General features: G+C 20.4%; 4 protein-coding genes across 4 annotated transcripts; 2 read left to right on the forward strand and 2 right to left on the reverse strand. All coding sequences in view use genetic code 6, as the record gives it.

The window, feature by feature from the left end:
- Positions 1–403: 403 nt before the first annotated feature.
- Positions 404–619, reverse strand: TTHERM_00958750 (type V secretion system signal peptide protein; the record flags this gene model as incomplete). The annotated part of the gene is made up of 2 exons (XM_001020756.1): positions 404–551; positions 597–619. The coding sequence occupies 2 exons, from the start codon at positions 617–619 to the stop codon at positions 404–406; spliced, it is 171 nt and encodes a 56-aa protein (XP_001020756.1).
- A 277-nt stretch (positions 620–896) lies between these two features.
- Positions 897–3522, forward strand: TTHERM_00958760 (kinase domain protein; the record flags this gene model as incomplete). Its single annotated transcript, XM_001020757.2, has 9 exons — positions 897–1035; positions 1227–1568; positions 1673–1849; positions 1922–1980; positions 2031–2153; positions 2330–2631; positions 2679–2736; positions 2797–3372; positions 3442–3522. The coding sequence occupies 9 exons, from the start codon at positions 897–899 to the stop codon at positions 3520–3522; spliced, it is 1857 nt and encodes a 618-aa protein (XP_001020757.2).
- A 5898-nt stretch (positions 3523–9420) lies between these two features.
- Positions 9421–9978, reverse strand: TTHERM_000958789 (hypothetical protein; the record flags this gene model as incomplete). The annotated part of the gene is made up of 2 exons (XM_012798802.1): positions 9421–9480; positions 9844–9978. The coding sequence occupies 2 exons, from the start codon at positions 9976–9978 to the stop codon at positions 9421–9423; spliced, it is 195 nt and encodes a 64-aa protein (XP_012654256.1).
- A 674-nt stretch (positions 9979–10652) lies between these two features.
- TTHERM_00958790 (kinase domain protein) lies at positions 10653–12685 on the forward strand (the record flags this gene model as incomplete). The annotated part of the gene is made up of 7 exons (XM_001020760.2): positions 10653–10791; positions 10989–11330; positions 11430–11606; positions 11674–11732; positions 11797–11919; positions 11993–12011; positions 12072–12685. 7 exons carry the CDS (start codon positions 10653–10655, stop codon positions 12683–12685), a joined length of 1473 nt encoding a protein of 490 aa, XP_001020760.2.
- Positions 12686–14182: the final 1497 nt, after the last annotated feature.

A 14182-nucleotide genomic window follows, 5' to 3' on the forward strand; every position in this document is an offset into this window, starting at 1 on the left:
TTGTAAAAATGTAAGGAATTTAAGAATAATTTATTTAAAAATAAACTTTTTAATGAAACTTCAAAGAAAATGAAAAGTATTTAGCTTTTATCAAGCTCTATTTATTATTTAGCTACCTTTGGTTGTTTTTGTAAAAAGACAATGAGGTGTTTTATCTAATATATGTTACTTATTGTATCTATTTAAGCAATTACATATTTATAAGAGAATAGGGTCTTTTAATAATCTCTAATTTAGTAAGTTGTCTTGAAAATGTTAATATTTGTTTATAGTCTTACAATTTATTGTTTTTTACTACAAAATTTGCAAAAAGTTTTATATCTAAGCTTCATTTATTAAGTTACCTATGTTTTAAATTATATGTTATTTTTGCTTCTTTAGAATTATTGTGCCATTTATTTATTCATATTTTTACTATTATGAAGGCATTCATAGATATTAAAGGTTAATACCATCCAGTTTAAAATAGGAAACTGATTTTATGGTCAATTACTTCAGTGATGGCTAACAATTTAAATTCTAAGTTTTTTTACTTCTATGTATTACTAAAGCTATGAATTGTTATTTTGTTTTCTTTCTTGCTTTATTTTACTCACATTAGTCTGCTAATTCTATTCATGATGTTATTTCGCATAATTTCGTAATTGAGATGACGTCAAGTTGGGATGTTAAAATCTTATTTATAAAATGATCTAATATTTAATGCGTATTATTACGATTTTTATGAAAGAAAATTTTGATTTATCAAATATTCTTTTTACACGTAATTTAATTAATTTAAATCAGATTTTAACAAAAAATAAATATTTAAAAACTTAACAAATTTTGTTTATAGTCATATAATTAATTAATTCAATTTAATTTGTTAGAAAAAAAAAATATTGAAATATTAAAAAATGGATTTTATCAGCTAAAATCTTGTAGGATCCTAAGAAGCTAAATACAAGCTTGCTTTGCATCTTCAAAACAGGAAAAAAGTCAAAGAGATGTACAGAATGAAAGGTGTCTAAATGCTCGATAAGCCTGAGTTAGTCAGTAAAAAATATTTAAATTAATATTCATTTTTTATGAATAGATTTATAATTATCAATATTTAACTATTAAAACTTGCATCTAGATATTATTAAAACATAAACGTTTAATCTGTAAAAATAAAACCAAACCATTCACTTAATAAATTACCTTGTCTTAGCTCTAATCAAACTTTATTTTAATTTTAACAAAAGTTTCTGATATCTAAGAACCTAATATAAAGCCTTAATAAGCTTTAATTTATTAGACTATGAAAAGCGAATTAATAAAAAAGGGCTACTCTGATTTTAGATTTTTAGGATAGGGAGTATAGGGACTTGTCTTGTTAGCTAAAGATTCTAAAAATAATATTAGGTATGCTATCAAAGGTGTTTAAATTAGAGATCCTAACGGAAATCTTGACAAAGATCTTAGCGATAGAGTTAGTTAAGAAGTAGAAATACTTAAAAAATGTAGAGAATCTCCTTACGTAGTGAGTCTTTTAGATTAATTTGAAGGATAACAATTTAGTTACTTAGTTCTAACTGAGTGTTAAGGTACAAATCATACTAATTTATTTTTAAAATTAATAAATAAATAAAAAAATCAAACCCCTTAATTGAAAGTTTTTAATGCAAAATTAAATTCTATAAATAAAAAGGAACTCTTACCTAAATTTTAGAAAGAAACTAAAACAAAAGACTAAATGAAATATCAGCAATAAAATATGCTAATGATATTGCTCAAGGTCTCTACTACATTCACTCTAAGAGCTGCCTTGTTAATGATCTCAAAATGGATAATATCTTAATTGACTATCATGGAAATGCAGTTGTTTGTAAATTTTTAACAAATCTAAACAAGCTTGATCGATTTGATTTTCTATAAAATATATTAATTAATTAAATAGCTGATTTTGGTTTGGCAGATAACCTAATAAATAAATCTGGTTATGCTTTCAATCAATATGTATGCACTCATATTTTTATAATACTTAAGTGATATTAAAAAAATTAAAGATGGGAAACTTCTTGTATCAAGCACCAGAGTGTTTTGACCCATCTGATCCATTCATAGGTAAGGTTTATCATGATGAATATTTAAAATTAGGCGTCACTGTGAGACAAGAGCCAAGCAACAGAGTAAAAATTTTATTTAAATTCTTTCTCAATAGGATAGTTGATATTATTCTTATTTATTAATTTAAACAGAGTGAAGCATGTTCTTTAGGTATTATTATATTAAATAAAAAATATATTACTTGTTTTTATTTAACAAAAATTACTAAAAAGGATATCTAATATATACTTTTGTCTAGGGTTTAGATTTGAAATTAGCATCAAATAAGCACAAAGAATTAAATTATGATGATGAATTTAAAAATTTTGTTTATCACAAATAGCTTAAATATATTATAGAAGGATTAACTAATTTTGTTCCAAAGAATAGAATGCCTATTAAAGAGGCTTTAATTATTTTAAAGGGAATTATTTCTTTTGAATTTTAGTTAGATGAAATGCTTATTGAGATGATAGATGGAAACACTCAGCAGTTCACAAGTTCGCTCAAAAATGAAATTGAGTTTATTTAAGATTTGTCAAATAAGTTTTACCCAATCATGTATATTTTTGTATTCTAATCTACCACTTTTGTTAAACTTTTTAAAGTAAAAACGAACAGACCTTAAACTAAGAGTTAAAAGAAGACGATCAAAAAAGATAATATGTTAATTAACATATTTTGTTCAAAATATCCTCAATTTATTCAAAATAATTTGTAAAAAAGGAGGCAAAAATAGAAGAATTATAGAAAACAAATTTCTAACTATAATAAAGAATTAATGAATAAGAATAAACAATTCAAGATTTATTCTCCAAATTAGAATAACCTTAGAATTAGATAATGAATCAACCTTAGATTATGATGATACCAGCAATGAAAATGAATGACTAGTCACATGTTATTTTTTAAGAAATAAAAAATTAGGAAAAGAAAGATGAATTACCAAAAGAAAAAATCTAACTGTAAATTAATTTAATAGAAATTAATAAAAATATTATGAAAAAAAATTTAGCACACAAAAAAGGATGTAATTTTATTCACTCATTGAACATATTCAAAATTTGTTTATTTAAAAGGAAGTAAATAACTTTGAAAATCGTGATCATAAATTAATAATCTTATTCATTTAGAGGGTTATATTTTTATCTATAACTATTACTTAATTAATATATTTTTCTAATATAGATTGTAATCACTAGTCCTTTCCATAAAAAATACTAAATTTACTTATATATTCAAATAGCATGTAAAGTTTTTATCACAAAATGCTCAAATTAACTTTCATATACAAAATAGCATGTAATTAATATTTTAGAATGATTTTATATGAGAAAATAAATGCTGAATTAACTTTCATATTTAAATTAGATAGTAATTAATTTTTAGAATGATTTTGATGAGAAAATAAATGCTGAATTAACTAACTTTCATATTCAAAATAGCCAGTGATTAATATTTTAGAATGATTTTTGATGAGAAAATAAATGCTGAATTAACTTTTATATTCAAAATAGTGGGTAATTAATATTTTAGAATTATTTTTGATAAGAAAACAAATGCTGAATTAACTAACTTTCATCATCAAAATAGCTAGTAATTAATTAATATTTTAAAATAATTTTTTTAATTATATACAAGATATCTGCATAATTTTAAGATATTTTATATTGAGCCATTGTTGTATCTAATATTCTAGAATATTCTTTATTGGAAATTTTTATATTTTAAATATTCTCGATTAAAAAATTAAAAAATATTGTAAATATTGTAATAAAATAGATATTTTAAAATTAAAATAAAAATTCTAAGATTTTAGTTAGATTCATTCTGATAAAAAATATAGAAAAAAGAATCTAGGATAATATAATATTTTTAAATTCTCAATAAATAAATTTTAATAAATTAATAATTATTTTGAAGTCATATTTAATCTACTTATGATTTTATTAACTTCTAATTTAAGGAATAATATTTAAAGATAAAATAGCTATCACAACCAACAAAATATTTAAAAAATAAAAGTAATTTCAATTAAATATTAAGATTTCTTAGTAATATTTACTCTAATTAATCATATTTTAATATTGTGCCTATTTCTTGTATATAATATTATCTTTAACCATAAAATAAATGCCAAATTTAACTTTCATTTACAAAATAGCTAGTAATTAATATTTTAGAATGATTTTTGATGAGAAAATAAATGCTGAATTAACTTCCATATTCAAAATAGGATGTAATTAATATTTTACAAAGATTTTTGATAAGAAAATAAATGCTGAATTAACTAACTTTCATATTCAAAATAGAGAGTAATTAATATTTTAAAATTTTGAATGAGAAAAAAATAAATGCAAAATTAACTTTAATATTTAAAATAGCGTGTAAAATATACATATATTTAAAAGAGGTGAATAAGTTATATTATTGAAAAATAGACAGTAATAAATATATTAAAGAATAATTTATAAATAATTAATTAATTATCTAAATAACCAATTAGGAAGTAATGTTATTTGATTTATTTTTTTTAGAAAATGCTGATTTAAATTACTTAGTATTAACAAGAGGAGGTAATAATTTTAGTTAAATAGATAATAGTTAATAAGTTATATAAAATTTTGAAAAGGATGTAATATAATATTTGTGATTTAGAAGTATCAGATATTGAAAATGAGTTTATTGTATGAATAGTGGGTATGAATTTATTTATAATATTTTTAAATTTTAAATATTGTATCATTAATATTTAAAAATAGATAGTAATCTTTTGATATTAAAACATCTAATTAATATATCAATAATGGTTTTAAATAGAATGTAAATAGTGTCTATGATTAAAAATAATCAAAAAAAATTAAAATTAAAAAAAGCAAGTAAAATTTAGACATTAATTAAAATAAATATGATGAATTGTATTAAATAATTAAAACAGATGGTATATTTTGAATAATTTCATTGAAAGAAGCAAAATAAATTATTTTTAAAAAGCGAAGATTGGTAAATAATTTTAAATAAATTTTTGAGAAATAAAAAATAATTTGAACATTATAATTATAAATAGGGAGTATTGAAATTGAAGATTTATTCAGAAATTTAAAAATTAAATTTGATAATTAAAATAGCATGTAATATTTTAAAGTGCATTTAAAAATTATTCAAACATAAATTAAAATTATAATATAAATAGAAAAAATGGGTAAAATATTAAGATAAAGAAACGTATAGCTATAAAAAATTGAATAAAACATTAATTAGGTAAATAATTAATTAATTTAATTATATTAGAAAAGACAAACTCATATTAAATAAACTGTTAATTAATAGGATGATGTATTACTTTCAGATTTATTTTATCAAATAATAAATAGTTAATTAATTTTACTTTTGAAACAGATTGTAATATTTATATTACTTTCTTATTGACATATATTCATTCATTAATTACTTCAACCAAATAGCTAGTAAATCTTTTATTATTTTCTATTAATATTTATCTATTTATTTATTTTTTAATAGTGAGTAAAATTTTTGAATGACTTTAAATAAGAAGAAAACGAAAAATTATAAATAGGGAGTAAAGCTTTTATGTTAAATGCCACTCTAAAATAAATACAAAATTATTTTTTTTTTTCTATTATAGAGAGTATAATCTTTGAATAATATTTTATCAGAATATTTTAAAATATCTTCAAATTTAAATAAGGGATTCGTAATTTTTAATTTTAGTATTTTGAAATATTCAAATAAAATGACTTAAATAGGAAGAAGTAAAGATCAATCTAGTTAAAATCTTGGCTTGATATTATATTTGCTTTTATTAAAATAAATAATAGACTGTAATTTTTTAATAACATTTCATAATCTTAGCTAGATCGATGAAATAATAAATTAAAATTAATAAAATAGAATGTAATAATTTAATTCAATTCTAATTCAAAAATACAAATTAAAACTTAAAATAGTGGGTAATTTTTTTACTAGATATTATCAAGAGATATTTATTTTTTTATTTTCCTTTTTTATTTAAAAAAGCAAGTAAAAAACAAGCAAACAATCATTTGTTGTTCTAAATTTAGAAACTACAAATTAACTTTTAAATATAAACAGAGCGTAACTTTCTTTATAAAATTTATTCTAACTATCTCAATATTTTTATTATACAAAACAGCTAGTAATATTTCTTACTTTATTTATTAGAATATTAAATATATTTCATATTTCTAATAGCCTGTAAACTTTTATATTTGTTTCTTAAAAGATTAAACATATTTTACTTTATTATATCAATAAGCGGGTAATTTTATCATCTTATACTAGGTCTTCTTCGAATTTTTTACATCTTTAATAGCAAGTAATTTTTTAAAATTTTTATAATAATTAGATTTTCAATTAATTTTTAAATTGAAAATAGGGAGTAATTAATAGTTTAGAATGATTTTTGATGAGAAAATGAATACTAAAATTAATTTTCATATTCAAAATAGGATGTAATTAATATTTTAGAACGATTTTTGATGAGAAAATAATGTTGAATTAACTTTCATTATAAAAATAGCAAGTAATTTATATTTTAGAATGATTTTTGATGAGAAAATAAATACTGAATTAACTAACTTTCTTATTCAAAATAGCAAGTAATTAATATTTTAGAATAATTTTTGATGAGAAAATAATGCTGATTTAACTTTCAAATTCAAAATAGTCTGTAATTAATATTTTAAAATGATTTTTGATGAGAAATAAATGCTGAATTAACTAACTTTCATATTCAAAATAGGGAGTAATTAATATTTTAGAAGGATATTTGATGAGAAAATAAATGTGTTGAATTAACTTCCATTTTCAAAATAGGATGTAATTACTATTTTTGAATTATTTTTAATTAGAAAATAAATGCTGAATTAACTAACTTTCATATTATAATTAGGCTGTAATTCATATTTTAGAAAAATTTTTGATAAGAAAATAAATGCTGAATTAACTTACATTTTCAAAATAGCTAGTAATTAATTAATATTTTAGAATGATTTTTGATGAGAAAATAAATGCTGAATTAACTTTCATTAACAAAATAGGCTGTAATTAATATTTTAGAATGATTTTTGATGAGAAAATAAATGCTGAATTAACTAACTTTCCTATTCAAAATAGCTCGTAATTAATATTTTAGAATGATTTTTGATGAGAAAATAAATGCTGAATTAACTTTCATAATCAAAATAGCTTGTAATTGATATTTTAGAATGTCTTTTGATATGAAAACAAAATCTAAATATAAAATAGCGAGTAAAATTAAATAAGAGTTAATAATAAGAAATTAGAAAATTAAATGAACTTTTGAAAAAAGATGGTAATTATTAGTAGATGAAAAATTAGACAGAAGGAAAATAAGTTTAATTTTGAATATACAGCGAGTAATATTTTAGAAGAATAATTTTTATATAAATATCTAATTTAATTTATGAAATAGATAGTAATATTTTTGAAAGGTACTATATAATGTAGATTAAGTAAGTGTTAATTTTAAAATAAAAACAGTGAGTAAGAGTTATGAAAGTAATTGAAAAAATGTAACTAACTAACTATTTTAATTCTAAACTAGATTGTAAAATATTTGAGTGATTTAAAAATAATATATAAAAATTAAAAAAAAATAGGTTGTAATATTTTAAATAATTTTGGATGAAATGAAATCAAGAAGTGTTTTAATTAAAACAGCTGGTAATAATTAATTAATCCTATTAAGAAACCAAAATATGAAAATCTATCTACTACTTATTTATTATAAAGAAATGAAAATTATTTATAAGAAAATTAAGTTTTCAACTAAACCTTTGAATAAAATAAATAGGGTATATATAACATATATAAAGTTTTAATAACAAAAAAGCAAGATTTAATAAACATTTATAAAAATATTAGAAGGTAATTAATTTTTTTACAAATAAATTTATAATTTTCATTTAATTGAAAAACTTAATTTCAAAAAATAATAAAATATAAATCGTTTTTGTGATTTTAAAAAGTGACGAGCCACCAAATTATTGTTAGATTCAGGTAACACAGTTTACGAAATCAGAAATGCGCTTTTTGTTTGTTAGTTTGCTTGCTTGCTTGTTTATTATAAATAAAATAATAATTTAAATTATTGTTAACAAATATTAAAAATAATATGAATTTGTATAATATATTTTTATGTTTTCTATATTATTTGTAGCTTCAACTTTTAATTTCTTTTTTTTTAAAAAACATGAAAAAAAAAATAATTAGAGCGAAATGCCTATTTAATTTACAAAAGGCGAAATGTAATTTATCTTATAAAATAATAAATAAAGCTAAATAAGCTTAAAACAGCTTTATTTATTTTTGAGTTTTTAGAAACCTTTAAATTAGCAAAATGTTAAATTTGAAATAATAGACACCATATATTCTTATAACATGTCATTTTTTTTGAAAAATATAAATTTTGAAAAATTTTTTGTTACCATTTTCAAAAAAGACATTAACTTGTGGGTTATTATTAATATGAGTTTTTTGGATAACTCAGTAAAAGATACAGCTTATTTATAGTGAGCTTCTAACTTTAGAGTAGGTTTAAGGTACAAAAAATTTTTATTTTTTAACTTTTATTGTATATTTTTAAAGTTATTGGTTATTCATATCAAAAAATAATTTTGTTATCCACTAATCTTTTATTCAAAAATAAATACATTTTTTAATGAAACTTCAAAGAATATGAAAAGTATTTGGCTTTTCCCACTATTTATTATTTACCTACTTATTTATGGTTGTTTTAGTAAAAAAACAGTGAGGTATTTTATCTAATATACATTACTTGTTGTATCTATTTTAGCAATTGCATATGTGCTTTGTTAATTGGCTCTCAATATTTGAAGGTAAGATAATGCTTGAACATTTTTAAATTTTATTTTTTAAAGAAAAAGGTCTTTTAATAAGCTCTGGTTTAGAAAGTTGGTGTGAAAATGTTAATATCTGTTTATAATCTTACAATTTATTGTTTTTTACAGCAAAATTTGCAAAAAGTTTTACATCTAAGCTTCATTTATTTAGTTATCTATGTTTCAAATTATATGTTAGATTTACTTCTTTAAAATTATAGTACCATTTATTTATACATATATTTACAATTATGAAGACATTCATAAATTTTAAAGGTTAATAGAACCCAGTTTATATAGAAAACTGATTTATGGTCAATTAATTCAATGATGACATACAATTTAAATTCTAAGATTCTTTACTTCTATGTATTACTAAAGCTATGAATTTTTATATTGTTTTCTTTCTTCCTTTATTTTACGCGCATTACTCATCAAATTTGATTCATTATGTCATTTTGCATATTTTCGTGATTAAGATGATGGCAAGTTGGAATATTTAAATCTTATTTATAAAATGATCTAATATTTAATGCGTATTATTTATTACAATATGTATCAAAGAAAATTGTGATTTGTCAAATATTCTTTTTACAGATCATTTAATTAATATACATCAGATTTTAACAAAAATAAACATTTAAAATATTAACGAATTTAGTTTATAGCGATCTTCTAACTTTAGAGTAGGTTTAAGGTTGAAAAAAATTTACTTTTTTAAACTATTGTTGCATATTTTTCAAGTTATAAGTTATTCATATTAAAAAATAATTTTTTTATCCACTAATCTTTTATCAAAAATAAATATTTTAATGAAACATCAAAGAATATGAAAAGTATTTTGCTTTTCGTGCTATTTATTATTTACCTGCTTTTGGTTGTTTTTGTAAAAATACAGTGAGGTATTTTATCTAATTATTACTTATTGTATCTATTTAAGCAATTACATATTTTCTTTGTTGATTGGCTCTTAATATTTGAAAATAAGATCTGGCTCGAACATTTTTCAATTTTATTTATAAAAGAAAAGGGTCTTTTCATAAGTTCTAATTTAGAAAGTTGGCGTGAATAATATTTGTTTATAGTCTTACAATTTATTGTTTTTTACAGCAAAATTTGCAAAAAGTTTTATATCTAAGCTTCATTTATTTAGTTATGTATATTTAAATATTCCAACTTGCCATCATTTTAATCACGAAAATATGCAAAATGACATAATGAATAAAATTAGATGACTAAATCGCGTAAAATAAAGGAAGAAAGAAAGAAAACAAATAACAATTCATAGCTTTAGTAATACATAGAAGTATAGAAGCTTAGAGCTTAAATTGTTAGCCATCATTGAAGTAATTGACCATAAAATCAGTTTTCTATTTTAAACTGGATGGTACTAACCTTTAAAATTTATTAATATCTTCATAATAGTAAAAATATCAATAAATAAATGGCACAATAAAACTAACATATAATTTAAAACATAGATGATCTCATATTTAATGCGTATTATTTATTACAATATTTATCAAAGAAAATTTTGATTTTTCAAACATCCTTTAATTAATTTACATCAGATATTAACAAAAAATAAACATTTAAAAACTTAACGAATTTTGTTTATATAATTAATTAATTAATTCAACATAATTTGTTAGAAAAAAAAATATTGAGATATAAAAAATGGATATAATCAGCTAAAATCTTCTAGGAACCTAAGAAGCTAAATATAAGCTTGCTTTGCATCTTCAAAATAGGAAAAAAGTCAAAGAGATGTACAGAATGAAAGGTGTATAAATGCTCGATAAGCCTGAGTTAGTCAGTAAAAAATATTTAAATTAATATTAATTTTTTATGAATAAATTGATAATTATAAATATTTAAATATTAAAACTTGCATCCAGAAATTATTAAAGTTTAAACGTTTAATCTGTAAAAATAAAACCAAACCATCCATTTAATAAATTACCCTGTCTTTGTCTTGGTTCTAATCAAATTTTATCTTAATTTTAACAAAAGTTTCTGATATCTAAGAACCTAATATAAAGCCTTAATAAGCTTTAATTTATTAGACTATGAAAAGCGAATTAACTAAAAAAGGCTACTCCGATTTTAGATTTTTAGGACAGGGAGTATAGGGATTAGTTTTATTAGCAAAAGATTCCAAAACTAAAATGAGGTATGCCATCAAAGGTGTTTAAGTTAGAGATCCTCAAGGAAAACTTGACGAAGATCTTAACAATCAAGTGAAGCAAGAAGTAGAAATACTCAAAAAATGTAGAGACTCTCCTTATGTAGTCAGTCTTATAGATTAATTTGAAGGATAACAATTTAGTTACTTAGTTCTAACTGAGTGTTAAGGTACAATTAAAACTAATTTATTTTAAAAATTTATAAATAAATAATAAAACCCCTTAATTTAAAGTTTTTAATTCAAAATAAAATTCTGTAAATAAAAAGGAACTCTCAACTAAATTTTAGAAAGGAACTAAAACAAAAGACTGAATGAAATATCAGCAATCAAGTATGCTAATGACATTGCTCAAGGTCTCTACTACATTCACTCGAAGAACTGCCTTGTTAATGATCTGAAAATGGATAATATCTTAATTGACTATCATGGAAATGCTGTTGTTTGTAAATTTTTAACAAATCTACACAGCTTGATCGATTTGATTTTCCATAAAATATATTAATTAAATAGCTGATTTTGGTTTGGCAGATAACATAATAAATAAATCTGGCTATACTAACAACCAATATGTATACTCTGATATTTTTATCATATTAAAGAGATATTCAAATAATTCAATTCAAAAAAATAAAGATGGGAAACTTGTTATATCAAGCACCAGAGTGTTGTGACCCATCTGATCCATACATAGGTAAGGTTTATCATGATGAATATTTAAAATTAGGCATCACTGTGAGACAAGAGCCAAGCAACAGAGTAAATATTTTATTTAAATTCTTTCTCTCAAGGCTAATTAATATTATTTTTATTTATTCATTAATTTAAATAGAGTGAAGCATGTTCTTTAGGTATGTATTATAAATAAAAAAGCTATTATTTATTTTTATTTAACAAAAATTATGAAAAAGGATATCTAATATATACATTTGTCTAGGGAATAAATTTCAATTTAGCATCAAATAAGCACAAACAATTAAATTTTAATGATGAATTTAAAAATTTTGTTTATCACAAATAGCTTAAATATATTATTGAAGGATTAACTAATTTTGTTCCAAGGAATAGAATGCCTATTAAGGAGGCTTTAATTATTTTAAAGGGAATTATTTCTTTTGAATTTTAGTTAGATGACATGCTTATTGAAATGATAGATGGAAACACTCAGCAATTCACAAGTTCACTCAAAAATGAAATTGAGTTTGTTAGAGATTTGTCAAATAAGTTTTACCCAATTATGTATATTTGTGTATTCTAATCTACCTCTTTTGTTAAATTTTTTAAAGTAAAAATGAACAGACCTTAAACTTAGAGTTAATAGAAGATCATCAAAAAAGACAATATGTTAATTAACATATTTTATTCAAAATATCCTCAATTTATTCAAAATAATTTGTTAAAAAGGAGGCAAAAATAGAAGAATTATAGAAAACAAATCTCTAACTATAAAAAAGAATTAATGAATAAGAATAAAAAATTAAAGATTTACTCACAAAATTAGAATAATCTTAGAATTAGTTAATGAATCAACCTTAAATTATGATGATGCCAACTATGAAAATGAAGGAATAGTAACATGTTATTTTTTAAGAAATTAAAAAATAGGAAAAGAAAGATGAATTGCCAAAAGAAAAAAACTTACTGTAAATTCAATAAATAAGTTTTTAATAGAGATTAATAAAAATATTATGAAAAAGAAAGTATACACTTTTCATCAGTTTACTTCAAAAATATTATTTAATTAATTTTAATATTATAAAAAATAGCATGTAATTAATTCCTTTTGAAAATTATTTATTAACTAAAGAATTATCATTCACTTCAAAAAATTGAATGGCTAATAATTTGTTTAAATTTATAAAACCTTAATAATCAATCTTCCATTTAAAAACTTCTTAGAAAGTAAATTCTTTCAATTATAATTATTAATTTAATCTCATATTTCAATAGCAAGTATATTTATTACTCTTTAATTACTCTTCTCCTTTTTTAAATTATCTTAACCTATTTTAGCACACAAAAAAGGATGTAATTTTATTCACTCAATTTCAACATATCCAAAATTTTTTATTTAAAAGGAAGTAAATAACTTTGAAAATCATGATCATAAATTCATAATCATATTCTTTTAGAGGGTTACATTTTTATCTATAGTTATTACTTAATTCATCTATTTCTCTAATATAGATTGTAATCAATCGTCCTTTCCTAAAAAAATACTAAATTTACTTATATGATAAAAATAGCATGTAAAGTTTTTATCACAAAATGCTCAAGTGAACTTTCATATTCAAAATAGCATGTATTAAATATTTAAGAATGATTTTTGATAAGAAAATAAATGCTGAATTAACTTTCATATTCAAAATAGGAAGTAATTAATATTTTAGAATGATTTTTGATGAGAAAATAAATGCTGAATTAACTTTCTTTTTCAAAATAGGGAGTAATTAATATTTTAGAATGATTTTTGATGAGAAAATAAATGCTGAATTAACTTTCATATTCAAAATAGATAGTAATTAATATTTTAGAATGATTTTTGATGAGAAAATAAATGCTGAATTAACTTTCATTTTCAAAATAGCTTGTAATTAATATTTTAGAATGATTTTTGATGAGAAAATACATACTGAATTAACTTTTATATTGAAAATAGCTTGTAATTAATATTTTAGAATGATTTTTGATGAGAAAATAAATGCTGAATTAACTAACTTTCATATTCAAAATAGCAGGTAATTCATATTTTAGAATAAAAATAAATACTGAATTAACTTTCATATTCAAAATAGCACGTAATTAATATTTTAGAATGATTTTTGATGAGAAAATAAATGCTGAATTAACTTTCATATTCAAAATAGGGAGTAATTAATATTTTAGAATGATTTTTGATGAGAAAATAAATGCTGAATTAACTTTTATATTCAAAATAGCTTGTAATTAATATTTTAGAATGATTTTTGATGAGAAAATAAATGCTGAATTAACTAACTTTCATATTCAAAATAGCAAGTAA

The sequence above is a fragment of the Tetrahymena thermophila genome, assembly GCF_000189635.1.
Source record: "Tetrahymena thermophila SB210 genomic scaffold scf_8254556, whole genome shotgun sequence".
NCBI classification, from domain to species: Eukaryota; Ciliophora; class Oligohymenophorea; order Hymenostomatida; family Tetrahymenidae; genus Tetrahymena; species Tetrahymena thermophila.